Genomic DNA, 17,504 nt, shown 5'->3' with positions numbered 1-17,504 from the left:
TGATGGACAAAATGTTTAAATCAGCTGCCTGAAGGACTGGTGACCTAAAAAGACAGTGAAGAACAAAGGGGCCAGGTTTGGGATGAAACAGAAACCCACAGAAACCAACTGGATACGGGGGCAAATTTTCCCCTACCTATTTAAACATATGCTCAACATTATTAGTCATTAGGAAAATGCAAATCAAAACCACAATGAGATATCACTTCACACCCATTAGGATGGTTTTTTTTTTTTTTAACCCAGAAAATAATAAATGTTGGTAAAAATGTGAACAACTAGAACTCTTGCGCATTGCTGATGGTAATGAAAAATGCTGTGGCCACTGTGGAAAAATAGCTTGGCAGTTCCTCAAAAAGTTAAACATAGAATTATACAATCTAGCAATTCCACTTCTAAAATATATACCTAAAAGAACTAAAAAAAAGAACTTGGATATTTGTATGCCAATGTTCATAGCAGCATTATTCTTAATACCCAAAAGATGGAAACAACCCAAGTATCCATCAACAGATGAATAAACAAATATAGTGAGTGTGTGTTTGTGTATACAATCGAATATTATCTAACCTTAAAAAGGAATGAAATTCTGATACATGCTACAACATAGATGAACCTTGAAAACATTACACTAAGTGAAATAAGACAGACACAAAAGGACAAGTATTGTATGATCCCACTTATATGAAGTACCTAAAATAGGCAAATTCATAGAAACAGAAAGTAGAATAGAGGTTACCAGAGACTGGAGGCGGGGGGAACAGGGAATTATTGTTTAATGGGTACAGAGTTTCTGTTTGAGATGATGAAAATGTGCTGGAAATGGATATTGGTGATGTTGCACAACATTGTGAATTTATGTAATGCCACTGAATTGCACACCTAAAATGGTTAAAATGGTAAATTTAATGTTATATATATAATTTTTACACCATAAAAAAAGAAATAATATGGAGATTTCCCATGTATTCGTCATACTCTCTTGCCAGTGGGAATGTCTTGCATAATTACAATACAATATCACAACTGGGAAATTTACATTGATGCAATCCACCAACCTTATTCTAGTTTAACATGCATTCATTTGTGTGTGTGTGTGTGCGCGTGTATTTAGTTCTATGCTATTTTATCACGTGTAAATTCATGTACCTACCACCCCACTCAAGATACAGAACAGATCCATCACCACAAGGATCCTTCACGCTACTTTTTGATAAGGATATACCATAGCAACTCGCTCATCCCTTAACCTTAAAGAGAAGGGCTTTCCAATAGTTTTGAGGGCTAGAGTGACAACAGTTTGAGTTTACGATTTTCCAAGAAGAGGAAGACCTACTAAACCTCTAGTCCTTTGGGTTTGGACCTCATAAGTCTGTACCTTATGAATTAGAATAAACAAGAAATAGTCCAGTACTTGCATGGACTGAATCCTGCTTCAAATTATACAAGCAAGTGAAATTCTTCTCTAGAGGAAGATAACATCATCCTGTGTCTCAAAATATTTCCACAATTTTTAAAACACAATATTCTGCAAATGAAAGAAAATAACCAGCACATGAAAAGACAAAGCAACATGATTAAAAACCAAAATAAACAACAGATAACAGAAACAGAATCACAGAAGATCCAGATAATAGTTATCAGACTTTAACTATTCTAAATATGTTTAAGGAAATTATTTTAAACTGAGAATTGTGGTAGAGAACTATAAATTGGAAAAGAGAACCAAATCAATATTCTAGAACTGTGGATCTACCTATAAGGACATTTTCAGGTCTGGAAGGCTTTACTGTTGAATTATTCCAAAAATTTAAGAAATAATGTCAATCCTATACAATATCATCCAGAGAGAGGGAAAAGAGAGGACAATTCCCAACTCATTGTATGAGACTAGAAAAACCATGAAACCAAAACCTAGGAAGAACATTATAGAAAAGAAAAAAAATTAAAAGGCAATTTTATTCATGAACATAGATACAAAGAATTCTAAACAAAATAGTAACAAAGCAAATCCTGTAATATATTTAAAAGAAAATACAATGCGACCAATTGGGATTTACTTCAGGAATGGAAGGGCAGCTTAACATTCAAAAATCAATCAATGGCTGTTATGAACATTTTTTAAGGAATCAGTCAATGTACTTCATCACGTTCGCAGAATAAAGGATAAAAGTTATATGATTATCTCAATAGTGCAGAAAAAAAAAACAGTTGATAAAGTCCAATATCCATTCATGACAAAAAATCTCAGTAAACTAGGAGTAAAAGGGAACTCTCCTAATCTAATAAAATGTATCTTTTTAAAAAGATGTCCACACAAAACCTGCTAACAAATATTTATAACAGCTTTATTCATAATTGCCAAGATTTGGAAGCAACCAAGATGTCCTTCAACAAATGAATGAATACACAACTGTGGTACATATTTCAGTGATAAAAAGAAATGAGTTCTCAAGTCACAAAAGACACAGAGGAACCTTAAATGCATATTGCTAAGTGAAAAAAGTCAGTCCGAAAAGTCTACATACTGTATGATTCCATGTGACATTCTGGAAAAGTCAAAACTACAGAAATAGTGAAAAGATCAGTGGTTTCCAGGGGCTGAGAGAAGGAAAGGGGAAGGGAAGAATAGGTGGAGCCCAGGGAGATTTGCGGGCAGTGAACTATGCTGTATGATATTGGTAGATACATGACATTATGCATTTGTCAAAACCTGTAGAACTGTACAACACAGACCTAACCATCATGTACAGTATGGACTTTAGTTAGTAATAATGTAACACTCCTCCACTGATACATCAGTTGTAATAAATGTATCATACCAACGCAAGATGTTAATACCAGAGGAAACTAGCAGGAGGGGGAAATATGGAAACTCTCCATACTTTCTGCTTGATTTTTCTTTAAACCTAAAACTGCTCTAAAAAACAGTCTTTTTTTAATTATTATTATTTTAGAAGTCCTTTATTGTAAAGGTAATTCTTTTGTCTGATGACAAACGGCAGCCACAGTGATTATTCTGGATCTCCACATTAGACAAATTCAATTTCTTCTTGAGACACAAGTTTACTTCTGTATTTCTGAGGTAATGTTTTCATTACTTCTGCAGTGTCTGGTGCATCTGCAAATCTAGTAACTTACTTCCCTTAGAATGCTGGGAAATTGCAGAAGAGTGAGATGGTTGTCCTGTTGATCTCAAAGTTTCTGGTACATTGGGTTTAGGATTGTCTCTTCTAGCAGGGAAGCTTATTAACGGAGCATGTGGCTTGACTACCTGAACAACCCTGCTAGCAGACACATCTTGCTGCCCATCATGACCCCCAAGAAGGGACAGTTTCTATTTTTTTTTTTAATCTACAGCATACAGCATGCTTAATGGTAAAATGGTGTAAGCTTTGCCTCACAGATTGGGAACAAGTTAAGGATGCCACTATCATCACTTATATTCAACACTGTACTGAAGATCCAGTGAAATAAGACAAAAAAAAAAAAGAAAGAAAACCAATAAACAACTTACATGTAGAGTTATAAAAGGAACTGTCATTACTTGCATGTGATATTATAGATGTAAAAAACCTAAAAGAATCTATAACTATTAGAATTTGTAAGTGTAATTACAATATTAGTGAATATAAGATCAACAAACAAAAATCAATTGCTGGCCAGGTGCGGTGGCTCACAGCTGTAATCCCAGCAGTTAGGGAGGCCAAGGCGGGTGGATCACTTGAGGTCAGGAGTTCAAGACCAGCCTGGCCAACATGGTGAAACCCTGTCTCTACCAAAAAATATGAAAATTAGCCAGGAATGGTGGCACGTGCCTGTAGTCCCAGCTACTCAAGAGGCTGAGGTGGGAGGATCGCCTGAACCCAGGGGGCAGAGGCTGCAGTGAGCTGAGATCACACCACTGCACTCCAGCCTTAGTGACACAATGAGACCATCACCCTGTCTCAAAAAAAAAAAAAAAAAAAATCAATTGCTATATAGCAACACTAAGATAAAATGAAAGCAAAAAATAAACAACATTTAAAATAATGTAAAAAAAATCTAGGAATAAATCTAACAAAAGATGCAGAAAACCTGTAACCAGAAAACTATAAACATTGAAAGAAATTAAAGAAGTCTCAAATAAATGGAAAGATATATTGTGTTCACATACTGGAAGACTCAACATTGTGTAAAGAGGTTAGTCCTCTCTCAAATTGATACATTGGTTCAGTGCAAATACAATTAAAATATGACCATATTTTTGTGCGGGGAACTGACAGCTGATTCTAAAATTTATACAAAAATGTGAAGGGCCAGGGATGGCCATGACACTCTTTGCAAAAGAAAAATATTAGGATAACTTGATACTAAACCTTAAGACTTTTTTAATGCAGTGCACAAGTAACCATAAGTAGAACCATGAAACAGAATATAGAGTACAGAAACAGAATAACGCATATACAGATACTTGACTTCTCTAGAAGATAACACAGGATAATATTTGCATTACGTTACCAAGAGAAGATGTCTAAAACAAGATGTACAATGTATAAGTCACAAAGGAAAAGATTGTATACTGGGCCATATTAAGAATGTTTATTCATTAAAAGGCACTATTAAGATAATCTGATAAAGACAGCTAGAAAAATACCTATAGCAATTTTATATTTAATAATGAATTGTTAAACATTTTTCAACACTACCTGTTCAACTTCTATTCATTATCTTGCACTTCTATTCAACTCGAAGTCCTAGCTGGTACAGTAAGGCAAGAAAAAGAGATAAAGCCCTAAGTATTAGAAAGAAAGTTGTCATTATTTTCAGGTAACATGACTGTGCACATAGAAAATCCAAAATAATTTGTGGATCAACTATTTGAACTAATAAGTGAATTTAGCAAGATCTCTGGATACAAAATCAATTATATTTCTATATAAGAACAAAAAACAGAAAATGAAAGCTTAAAAGATACCATTTACAATAATTTCAAAACACACAAAAAGAAATGTAATATCTTTATACTGAAAACTATAACATTACTGAGAGAAATTTTTAAAGACCCAAATAAATGGAGGGATATTCCATGTTCATGGATTGGAAGACTCAATATTGTAAAGATGTCGGTTATCTCCAAATTGATCTACAGTTGCAATACTGTATCCCACCCATCTGGGAAGTGAGGAGTGCTTCTGCCCAGCTGCCGCCCAACCACCCCAGGAGTGCCTCTGCCCAGCTGCCCACCGTCTGGGAACTGAGAAGCGCCTCTGCCCAGCTGCCACCCCTGCCGCCCCAGGAGTGCCTCTGCCCAGCCACCCACGGTCTGGCAAGTGAGGAGGCCTCTGGCCAGCCGCTGCCCTGTCTGGGATGTGAGGAGCGCCTCTGCCCGGCCGCTGTGCAACCTTCCAAGTGTGAAGTGACAGCCTTGTGTGTGTCTTTTCTGCCTTCCCCAAGTTTGCATTTTCGACATTAAAGTTTACCTTTTAATTAAAAGTTAAAAATAAATAAATAAAATGAAAAATAAAAATAAAAAATGGGCAAAGGACCTGAACAGTCATTTCTCCAAAAATAGAGGCCAGGTGTGGTGGCTCACACTTGTAATCCCAGCACTTTGGGAGGCTGAGGCAGGAGGATCACTTGAGCCCAGAGGTTTGAGAAAAGCCTTGGCAACATAACAAGACCTTGTCTCTACAAAAAAAAGTTTTTAAAATATTAACTGAGTGTGGTGCCACACACCTGTAGTCCCAGCTACTTGGGAGGCTGAGGCAGGAGGATCACGTGTGCCCAGGAGTTTGAGGCTTCAGTGAACTATAATCATGCCACTGCACCCAGCCTGGGCAACAGAGTGAGATCCTGTCCCTAAAAAAACAAAATAAAATAAAATTTTAAAGTCCAATAGGCATATAAAAAGGTGCTCAACATCACTGACCATAAGGGAAATACAAATATAAAACCTCACACTCATAAGGATGGCTATTATCAAAAAGAGAAGAGATAACAAATGTTGGCAAGGGTGTAGAAGAAAGGGAACCCTAGTACCTTGTTGGTGGGAATATAAATTGGTACATCCATTATGAAAAACAGTATAAGAGTTCCTAAATAAATCAAAAATACAGATGACCCTTGAACAACACAGAGCGGGGTAGAGGGGCCAACCCCCCACATAGTCAAAAATCCACACATAACTTTTGACTACTCAAAAATGTAACTACTAATAACCTATTTTTGACTGGAAGCCTTACCAAAAACATACAGTTAATTAGCACATATTTTGCATCTCATATATATTATATATTGTATTCTTACAATAAAGCAAACTAGAAATAAGAAAATGTTACTAAAGGCCAGGCATGGTGGCTCAAGCCTGTAATCCCAGCACTTTGGGAGGCCAAGGTGGGCAGATCTCCTGAGGTCAGGAGTTCGAGACCAGCCTGGCCAAACCCCATCTCTACTAAAAATGCAATGGGCATGGTGGTGGATGCCTATAATCCCAGCTACTCAGGAGGCTGAGGCTGGAGAATGGCTTGAACCCAGGAGGCGGAGGTTGCAGTGAGCCAAGATTGTACCATTGCACTCCAGCCTGAGCGACAAGAGCAAAACTCTGTCTCAAAAAAAAATAAAATAAAATGCTATTAAAAGTCATAAGGAAGAGCAAATATATTTACTATTCATTAAGTGGTAGTAGATCATCATAAAGGTCTTCATTCTCACTGTCTTCACATTGAGTAGTCTGAGGGGGAGGAAGAAGAGGGGTTTGTCTTGCTATCTCAGGGGTGGAGAGGTAGAAGAAAATTTGCATATAAGGACCCATGCAGTTCAAATCCACGTTGTTCAGGGTCAATTGTACAACATATGACCCAGCAATCCCTCTCCTGGGTATACACTCAAATGAGATGAAATCACCACCTCATGAAAATAGCTGCATTCTTACGTTCATTGCAGCATTATTCATAATAGCCAAGAAACAGAAACAACCTAAATACCCATTGGCAGATGAATGGATAAAGAAAATGTGATATATACACACAATGGAGTATTATTCAATCTTAGAAAAGGAGATCCTGATGTCTGCCACAACATGGATGGACCTGGAAGATATTATGCTAAGTGAAACAGCCAGACACAGAAAGAAAAATATTCTATGAGGCAAGGCACTGTGGCTCATGCCTGTAATCCCAGCACTTGGGGAGGTCAACACAGGCAGATCACCTGAAGTCAAGAGTTCAAGACCAGCCTGGTCAACATGGTGAAACCTGGTCTCTACTAAAAATACAAAAATTAGCCAGACATGATGGTGTATGCCTGTAGTCCCAGCTACTCAGGAGGCTGAGGTAGGAGAATCACTTGAACCCGGGAGCAGAGGTTGCAGTGAGCCAAGGTCACACCACTGCACTTCAAACTGAGTGGCAGAGTGAGACTTTGTCTCAAAAAAAAAAAAAAAAGAAAAAAAATATTGCATGATCTCATTTTCATGTGGAATTTTTTAAAGAAAATCTCAAATACACAGAGAAAGACAATGAAACAGTGGTTACCACCAGAGGGGAAGGGAAGACAAAGACAAGATGTAGCTCAAAAGATACCAAACAGTAGATACGTAGTATGAACAAGTCTAGAGCTCTAATATATAAACACAAGAAATAAAGTTAATAAGATTGTATTCTATTAGAGATTTTTGTTAAACAAGTAGATTTTAACTGCTCTTGTCACACAAAAAAGTAACTATGTGACATGATAGATATGTTAATCTGCTTCACTATGCTAACCATTTTACTATTTACATGTATCCCATAACATCATGTTGTAAACCTCAAATATATACAATGAATTTTATTTTTAAAACAAGAACAAAAACAAAACCTGATAAATGGATTCTAAAATTTATAGAAATGCAAAAGGCCATGAAAAACTCAGGCAATCTTAAAACAGAAAAGAGATAACCACAGACGTCAGGACTACCATGAAGCTATAAGTAAACTTAGAAAGGCATAAGTAAACGCAATAAGTACTATTTTACAAACATTTAAAAAGAAAACTATAGCCAAAAAATAAAGCTACAGCTAGAAACAATGTATATTACATAATTCAAGGAAAAACTTTACCTTGGATTCAGCATCAGGAAAAAGTGAATCCCTTCAACTAGGTGGACTGATTGACAGTCTACTTTGCTGCCCCTTCCAGCAAACTTTGTTTGGTGCTTAAGTGTAACAAGGAGATAAGGAACTATCACATACGCTTTTTTTTTTTTTTTTTTTTTTTTTTTTTTGGAGATGGAGTCTCGCTCCGTTGCACAGGCTGGGGTGCAGCGGTGCAATCTCGGCTCACTGCAACCTCCACCTCCTGGGTTCACGCGATTCTCCTTCTTGAGCCTCCCAAGTAGCTGGGATTACAGGTGCCCACCACCACACCTGGCTAATTTTTGCCTTTTTAGTAGAGACAAGGTTTGACCATTTTGGTTGTCCAGGCTGGTCTCAAACTCCTGAACTCAAGTGATCTGCCCGCTCAGCCTCCCAAACTGCTGGGATTACAGGTGTGAGCCACCATGCCCAGCCACATACGCTTTTAAACACATATCTTGGCTCTCTTTGCCATGCTTTTTACTTATTAGGTATTAAATAAGCTATTTCAAATTATTTTTAATATTAAATAAATGATGAAGCTATGTCTTCAATGCTTTAAAACTACTCTCTCTCATTACTTGCCACAAGGAAACAAGAGAAACATGTAATTCCTAGGTCAGGCATGGTGGCTCATGCCTGTAATCCCAAGACTTTGGGAGGCTGAAGCGGGCGGATCACTTGAGGTCAGGAGTTTGAGACAAGTCTGGCCAACATAGTGAAACCCATCTCTACAAAAAATTTAAAAATTAGCAGGGCGTGGTGGTGCGTGCCTATAATCCCAGCTACCTGGGAGGCTAAGGCATGAGAATCTCTCGAACCTGGGAGGTGGAGGTTGCAGTGAGCCAAGATCGCACCATTGCACTCTAGCCTGGGTGACAGAGCAAGACTCGGTCTCAAAAGAAAAAAAAGAGAGAGAGAGAGAGAGAAACATGCGAGAGAGAGACAGAGAGAAAAAAACATGTAATTCCAAAGCCAAAGCAAGATCTTGGAGTTCAAAATTATTTTGATGACTCTTGACAAATTCTAATGTTTACCTGATCAAGCTCTTCCCCAGCCTTCCTGAGATTCTGTAACTGGTAAACTTCTAGGATTCTTCCATTATCTTGACAGCACAAATCAATTATAACACAGCCCTGGTCCTCAAAGGCATTGATTTGATGAAATGCAACAAAAGGTTTGCTGTAGTATCTCCCTGGAAGAAGCTGCAGGGGAAAACACAAACAATGAAAAAAATTTTTTTTTAGTTTTCTTCTTTTTCCCTTTCCTTTAGGAAACAGGTCCAAAAAGTTCAAAATAAGAAAATTAGGAGGATTTCCCCCTCTGAAATGGCAGGTCCAGTATATATAAAAGTAGAATACAGAATGTAGAAGCAAATATGCTTTGATTTAAACATTGTTTGCTTAAGCAATGAACTGGGGCTATTTGATACAGACTGATCAATTGTTACAATGAACTTAAAAACCCTCATGAAATATAGCCCAATGTTTTGAATGATATGTAAATCTTGGACTCTAACTGCATGGTTAAATAGAAAATATTGCTACTCAGTATATTGATGATAAATTAAGAGACTATTTTTTTTAAAGTGCAGTCATTACTAAATTTTTTTTTGTAATGAGATCCAGATAGAGTAAATTTAAGATACTATCTCTTTAGAGAGGTAAAAAGTAGGCAAATATAATAGTGGTATGAATCAGGAGTGTAAAAAGATATTCAACCATCATGGTTGGACTTTAGTAGGATTGTCACATCCACATATTAAGAAGCCAGAGAATTGGGCTGGGCATAGTGGCTCACACCTGTAATCTCAGCACTTTGGGAGGTGGGCAGATCACGAGGTCAAGAGATCAAGACCATCCTGGTCAACATGGTGAAACCCTGTCTCTACTAAAAATACAAAAAAAATTAGCTGGGTGTGGTGGCACATGCCTGTAGTCCCAGCTACTGAGGAGGCTGAGGCAGGAGACTCACTTGAACCCAGGAGGTGGAGGTTGCAGTGAGCTGAGATCTCACCACTATACTCCAGCCTAGTGATAGAGAAGACTCCGTCTAAAAAAAAAAAAAAAAAAAAAAAAATCTCAAAAAAAAAAAAGGAAAAAAGAAGCCAGAGAATCAACTAATTAGAGTATTACTGCAAAAATTACAGAAGATTTCTGCACGAACAACACCCTCTTTAGCAGCTATTATGATATGGAAAAAATCCATGCTAAGAGAGTTTCTTGGATGCCATTTTAATTGAATCAGATCATTAAAAGGATAAAATTGTTTCCTATAATTCTCTAATATGCAAAATCCATCATACTAATTAATAAGTAGCTAGCTCAACCTATAGAAGAAGGTAATATCCTTGATTAAAAGTGTCCTATGCAAATAATATCCAGGGAAGGTTAAAAAATCAACTATATGGAAATTTGCCTTTGTTTCCAACAATTTTCATGATAAATATACTCCACCTGTCCAGTGTGTTTATCCACCACATGAAACCGCGTATTACACTGGGGTTCCCAGCTTATCCCATCTGAAAAGGCCTTTCCTCGAATTTTAGAAGTGGCAATTTTCCACAGGTTCATCTTTAGAGGTTGTTCAATGAAAATAATATAGTTCCTTGTCATTCCTAAAAGGTTCCAGCAAACAATAAAAATGTTATTTGGCAAACTAGAGTTGTCTGAAATGTGACAGTTATGGGGACTTGTCTGAATGCCTGGACATGTTACTGATGCCCTAAACAAATGCCAGCCAGAAATACATGTTTACTGTCTCCCAGCTTTACTATACATATTTCCTGTTCCTACATAAAAAAGGGAACTGCTTAGAATAGCTTGGGTTGCATGTTCTCAGCTTGCTTTTTATCTTTTTTTCCTTTTCTTTTTAAATTATTTGGTTTAGGAACAAAGTAAAAAAGTATAGTATTAAAGTGTCCTTTATGATCTGTACATGTATCCCTTAATCCTTTTCCTGCTTATACTCAGGGTAAGAATCTAGGAGCAGTTTGGCTATATGATTTAAAATACAGAAAATAAATAGTCTGAGTAAAAACTGAACCAATCTATACAGAATATAAATTCCCCTCAAAATAGAGTCAAGATGACCTTTTCATGTCTGATTGCTATTGGTTGCCTAAAATTTTTAATTCTATCAACTAATTTTTTAGTAATTGCTTATACTAAAGCAACTACAATATATCTTTTCAAGCAGTCAGCTGGCTAGGGTCAGGAGTATGTGACCAAACAGAATAACCTTAACTAGCATCAAAATGCAACCTTGGTCTCATTATCACCATAGCATGATAAACTATTAACATAACATTTGCCAAACTAGTCCTTCTGCTACAGCAACATCAAGGCAGGGCCCACTGAAATTTGCCTTATCCCTGGACTCACCAAAGCTATGGTAGTAAGAAGGTTTCCCTTTCTCTGTAGGAGCAATAGAACATATCACCTGGGCTCCATGGATGGTCTCCTCAAGGTCCACCTTCTCTGGAGGAACCCGAATAACCTTATAGGAGAAACCTGAAAAATGAAAAGTCCTATTTTACTTGTTTTACATACATTCTAGATTAAAAGACAACCCTTGCACTTGTGGACTTGCCAAAAGCAATTAAGAGATTTATGCAATATGCATGACACTCTTATTTCCTGAAGGGTTATTTCAAACAAAGATTTAGATCTTAAAAATATGTTATCGCTATGAAAATAATTAGCTAAGGTTTTGAAACAGCACATCCAAAGTGATCAACCAATGATTCATTCTATTATAATGCTTACTTCATCTCTAATTCATAGGAAACATTAAGGTAGCAGCCAGGCACTGTTCACAATAGCAAAGACTTGGAACCAACCCAAATGCCCATCAATGATAGACTTGACAAACAAAATCTGCCACATATATGCCATGGAATACTATGCAGTCATAAAAAAGGATGAGCTCATGTCCTTTGCAGGGACATGGACGAAGCTGGAAACCATCATTCTCAGCAAACTAACACAAGAACAGAAAACCAAACCGCATGTTCTCACTCATAAGTGGGAGTTGAACAATGAGAACACATGGACACAGGGAGGGGAACATCACACACCAGGGCCTTTCAGGGGGTGGGGGGCTAGCAGAGAGATAGCATTATGAGAAATATCTAATGTAGATGCCGGGTTGATGGGTGCAGCAAACCACCATGGCATGTGTATACCTATGTAACAAACCCGCACATTCTGCACATGTACCCCAGAACTTAAAGTATAATAATAAAAAAAAGAGCTATTATATAATGAGGTAGTGATTACAATGGACCTGTCTCATATGTATGGTGAATAGACAAGTCATAGAGTTGAAGTTCTTAAACTCAAAAAAAAAAAATATATAGCAGCCAGAAATATCCTCAAATTCTGTTCCTTCCCTTCCTTCCCCTATTCTAACTACAGTCTCCATTTGCACTCGTGTCCAGCTCCTTCCCTCAACCCTCTGGACCCCTAGGGTCACTCTGGGTTCCATCCCATCCTGTCTCATCAACATTCTTTCATGCAGTCATTTATCTGTCTATTGCTTACTGGCTCTTCAAGAATCAACTCAGATATCCACTCCTCAAGTAGTCTTCCCTGACTCTTCCCCACCCCAAAGGCATTTGGTGCCCCTATTGTATGTCCTCATTACATCCTCATAGTCATAGCACGTATCTCATTGTATACAATTTTCTGCTTATTTGTCTGCTTTCCAGTACAGTTCTTTATTTATTTATTCTGCAACTACTACTTTTTGAGCACCTACTATATTCCAGACACCATTCGGAGTGTTCTTAGTACTATATTCCAGGCACTTGTATACAGAAATATGCAAAATAAACAAAAATCCCCCCCTCTTCCTCCACCTTCTTCTTCTTCATTTTATTTTTAGAGACAGGGCCTTGCACTGTCACCCAGGCAGGAGTACAGTGGTGTGATCATAGCTCATTGCAGCCTCAAACTCCTTGTCTCAAGCAATCCTCCCACCTCAGCTTCCCAAAGTGCTGTGATTACAGGTGTGAGCCACTGTGCTCAGACAAAATCTCTTATTTTGTCTTATTGTGTTTCTTTTAAATCATATAATAAGTAAAAATACAATGCATCAGATGACAATGAGAACTATAATAGAAAATAAGCCAAGGAATAAGGATCAAGAGTGATCATATGAGGAGTAGGAGCTACTGTTCGCACCTTTAAATATGCTGGTCTGGAAAGTTTCACTAAGTGGGTGACATTTGAGTAAAGACCTAAAGGAGATGAGGAAGAATGCTTAAAGATATCTGGGAGAAATGCATTCCAGGTGGAGGAAAGAGCAAATGCAAAAGTTCTCAGCCAGGAGCACCACTGGAGTGTCTAAGTATCAGCAAGGAGGCCAGTGTGGCCCTATCATGATAAGCAAGGAGGAGTGTCTAGGAGGTAAGTTCAGAGAGGCGGGTGTGGGTTAAAAGGATAACTCTGGTAACTCTGGTGTTACCGCGCTGAAAAGAAACCGAAGTGGGGCAACGGCAGAATCAGGGCAACTAGTTGAGGGGCTATTGCAGTCATTCAAGTGAGAAGGGATAGTGACTCAAAGTAGAGTGGTGGCCATGGAGGTGGTGTGAAATGGTTGGATTGTTGATATATTTTGAAGGCATTGCTGAAATTACTTTTTTTGTTTGTTTGTTTGGTTGGTTGGTTGGTTGGTTGGTTGGGTTTTTTTTTTTTTTTTTTGAGACAGGGTCTCACTCTGTCACTCAGGCTGGAGTGCAGTGATGCAATCACGACTCACTGCAGCCTCAACCTTCTGGACTCAAGCGATCCTCCCACCTCATCCTCCCGAGTAGCTGGGACCACAGGCACATGCCACTATATCCGGCTAATTTTTGTATTTTTTGTAGAGATGAGAGCTTGCTATATTGTCCAGGCTGGTCTCAAACCCCAGAGCTCAAGCAATACACCCACCTCAGCCTCCCAAAGTGCTGGAATTACAGACATAAGCCACTGTACCTGACCCTGAAATTACTTTTGGATCAACTGATATAAGAGATAAATGTAAAGGATGATTCTACAGTTATTGTCCTTAGCAACTGGAAAGATGGAGTTAGTATCTCCTGAGATGGGGAAGACTCATCTTAAGGAGAGAAAGAAATAAGCCAGGCACAGTGGTGCATGCCTATAGTCCAGCTGCTTGGGAGCATCTCTTGAGCCCAGGAGTTCAAGTCCAGCCTGAGCGATATAGCAAGACTCCATCTCTAATCGAAGAAAGAAGAAGAAGAAGGAAGAAGAAGGAGGAATGAGGGAGGGAAGGGAAGGGAAGGGAAGGAAGGGAAGGGAAGGGAAGGAAGGGAGGGAAGAGAAGGAAGGGAAGGAAGGAGAACAAGGAAGAGAGAGAAGAAGGAGGAGGAGGAGAAGAGGAGGTGGTGGTAGTTTAGGGGAAAATATCAGGAGTCTGGTTTTTGACAAGTTAATTTTGCAATGCCTATTAGACATCCTAAGAAGAATGCTGAGTAAGCAATTGGATATAAAATACTAGGGAGGTCTAGGTTGGGGATATAGATATGTTTTGAGAACCCACTACATACAAAATGTCATGCTTTGTACAGTGATGAAAGAAATATTAGACAAGCTCTATAGTCCAAGAATACTCTATTATTTTCTTTAACATTAGTCTGAACAACATATTTTAAATAAGTATTAAAAACTAACTGGATTGATTAGTGTTTACAGGATTTTCATAAATTTTAAAAGCCTTTTAAAAATATCTAGAAAAGCTAAAACAAAAGCTTTTTACTTCCTAAAGGTAGCAATTACTAGCAAGCATTTTACTGTAATACAATGAGAATAACTAAATTTCCCCCAAATGTCTATCAAGTAGTCAAGCTCCCTGCAGTTGCATGCACATTGAGTTCCAGTTCAAAAACTTCTCACTGAACCAAATAATCAAGTGAAGGAAAAAAAAACAAAAAAAAAAGAAGTAGGTTCAGTGTTCGTTGGGATTATGAGAAGATAAAGAGATGAATTTCCTGTCTCAGCAATTGGATTACTCAATTTACAGAATTTAAACACATTAATTAATGAACTGTTCTAACTGCAAGTCTCGAAGGCATTAGGTAAGACAAACAGACACCCAGGAAACACCCAGCAGAAGAATGTCCAGAAAGACCAGACCTACCCAATACTGTCAGCTGAATTCTGGGAGACTCTCCAGGAGTTTGTCTCCTGGAGACAAGCAGCAAACTGAGGCAAAGTAACAAGCACAGGCTCTCATGATTGGTGGCTGGGTTAATCAGTGAGGTCCAGGGGCCACTTGCACCAAGATCACCCAGAGACCATGTTAAAATGCAAATTTTTAGCCCCTTTTCAGTTCTACTAAACCAGAATCCCTGAAGATGAATGAAATCCAGATGATTCAATCTACATTCCAGATTATTGTTAGGCACATTAAAGGTTGAAAATCACAGATCTAGTTACTATTACTTTAGAATATGTAATTTAGGCCAGGCGCAGTGGCTAGCGCCTGAAATCCCAGCATTTTGGAAGGCTGAGGTGGGCAGATTACTTGAGGTCAGGAGTTTGAGACCAGCCTGGTCAATATGGCTGAAACCCCGTCTCTACTAAAAATACAAAAATTAGCCAGCCATGGTGGCAGGCACCTGTAATCCCAGCTACTCAGGAGACTGAGGCAGAAGAATCACTTGAATCTGGGAGACGGAGGTTGCAGTGAGCCAAGCTCGTGCCACTGCATTCCAGCCTGGGCAACAGAGCGAGCCTTCATCTTAAAAAAAAAAAAAAAAAAAAAAAATGTGATTGGCCAGGCATGGTGGCTCACACCTGTAATCCCAGCATTTTGGGAGGCCCAGGCGGGCAGATCACAAGGTCAGGAGATCGAGACCATCCCAGCCAACATGGTGAAACCTCGTCTCCACTAAAAACACAAAAATTAGCCGGGCATGGTGGAGGACACCTGTAGTCCCAGCTACTCGGGAGGCTGAGGCAGGAGAATCACTTGAACCTGGGAGGCAGAGGTTGCAGTGAGCTGAGATCGCACCACTGCACTCCAGCCTGGCAACAGAGCAAGACTCCATCTCAAAAATAAAAAAAAAAGTAATTTAGAATGGCAAAATAGTATTTGTCATATTATGAATGAGTTACAAAGTTATCTACTTGGTTAACAGAGTTAATTTATTATGAAATTGATTTTTTTAATGATCAAGATAAGATAGATGGACCGAAAATTGCTGGGTTCTTGGATCCATTTTGCTAAAACATTTTACTTAGAAGGATGTTTGCTGTTTCCTATAACAGTGTTGAAGAATCCTCCTTATCTGAGATCAAGTAATAAAGAAGAGAGAGAGCTGGGTGTAGAGGTGTCTAGAGCACCCTCTCCCTACTCGTGCCAGTAAAAAGCAAACCTGTAGTATTCATCTTTATATACACTCAGAGATGTAAATATGGAGAGATAGAGAGGAGCAAGCCACAAAGCCAATTATGCACCAAAGTTATACCATTAACCTATACAAAGATTTCATAGGTTGTAGATGGTAGATTAATTGATAGCTGAGAGAAAGATAGTCAAACATATCTAATGCAGGAATCCCCCTGTATCCAGGGGAGATACATTCCAAACCCCCCGGTGGATGCCTAAAATCATGGATAGTACAAACCCTACACACACTGTTTTTTTCTTTACATATATACTTATGATAAACTTTAATTTCTAAATTAGGCACAGTAAGAGATTAACAACAATAACTAATAATAAAATAAAACAATTATAACAATATACTGTAATAAAAATTACGTGAATGTAGTTTTTATCTCACAAAATATCATAAAATACTCAGACTGGATAACTGAAACTGTGAAAGTGAAACCACAGAGAAGGGGGGTCTACTATACTTACTTACACATTCCTCTTCAAACAGGGAGAGACATATGTATTCATGTATAGAAACCTGAATTCACATGCCTTTAGAAGAGTGGGTAGATAGGTGAAAAGGCCTTAACAAGTAGAGAAGGACATGGTGAACAGGTGAAGATTGAGTATTAAAAAAATACCAATAGAGTCTTCTGCATTCCATGATGAATAACTAATGAGATGGTCTAATAGAGTAACTAGCAAGCAAGGCTTCGTGTGTGAGTCAAAAGCTTACTAGAGCAAGTCATTTAGCTCTCCTCAAGGTTCACTGCCTTTGTCTGTAAAACCAAGGTAATATTAGCACCTTTCTCGGAGAGTTGGCATAAGGATTAAATGAAAAAATATGGGGAAAAATGCTTAACACATAGTAGATACTCCATAAATGTTAGCTATCATTATTAGCTATCAGAACTTTCTGGAGCAGATTGGAGACTAGAAAAGAGATGTGACTTAAGTGGTTGTGCATGCAACCCCACTATGACTTTAACTTACCGTGTAGTGTATTACTTTCATGAT

At 38.2% G+C, this 17,504-nt stretch overlaps 1 protein-coding gene and 1 pseudogene across 6 annotated transcripts in view; both read right to left on the bottom strand.

Moving 5' to 3' along the window:
- The window catches only part of BCO2 (beta-carotene oxygenase 2), a 51,659-nt gene that overhangs the window by 13,742 nt on the left and 20,413 nt on the right, over positions 1–17,504 (bottom strand). For all 6 annotated transcript variants that reach the window (XM_025355161.1, XM_025355166.1, XM_025355162.1 and 3 more), the window contains 3 exons: positions 11,480–11,608; positions 10,553–10,713; positions 9,134–9,301 (listed from right to left, as the gene is read on the bottom strand). In XM_025355161.1, the coding sequence (XP_025210946.1) occupies positions 9,134–9,301; positions 10,553–10,713; positions 11,480–11,608 (458 nt within the window). The remainder of the gene's footprint in view (positions 1–9,133; positions 9,302–10,552; positions 10,714–11,479; positions 11,609–17,504) is intronic.
- On the bottom strand, positions 3,033–3,315 carry LOC112605583 (annotated as a pseudogene).

Source organism: Theropithecus gelada, chromosome 14 (assembly GCF_003255815.1).
Source record: "Theropithecus gelada isolate Dixy chromosome 14, Tgel_1.0, whole genome shotgun sequence".
Taxonomy (NCBI): Eukaryota; Metazoa; Chordata; class Mammalia; order Primates; family Cercopithecidae; genus Theropithecus; species Theropithecus gelada.
The sequence above is the reverse complement of the archived record's forward strand: the minus strand, read 5'-3'. Positions and strand labels throughout refer to the sequence as shown.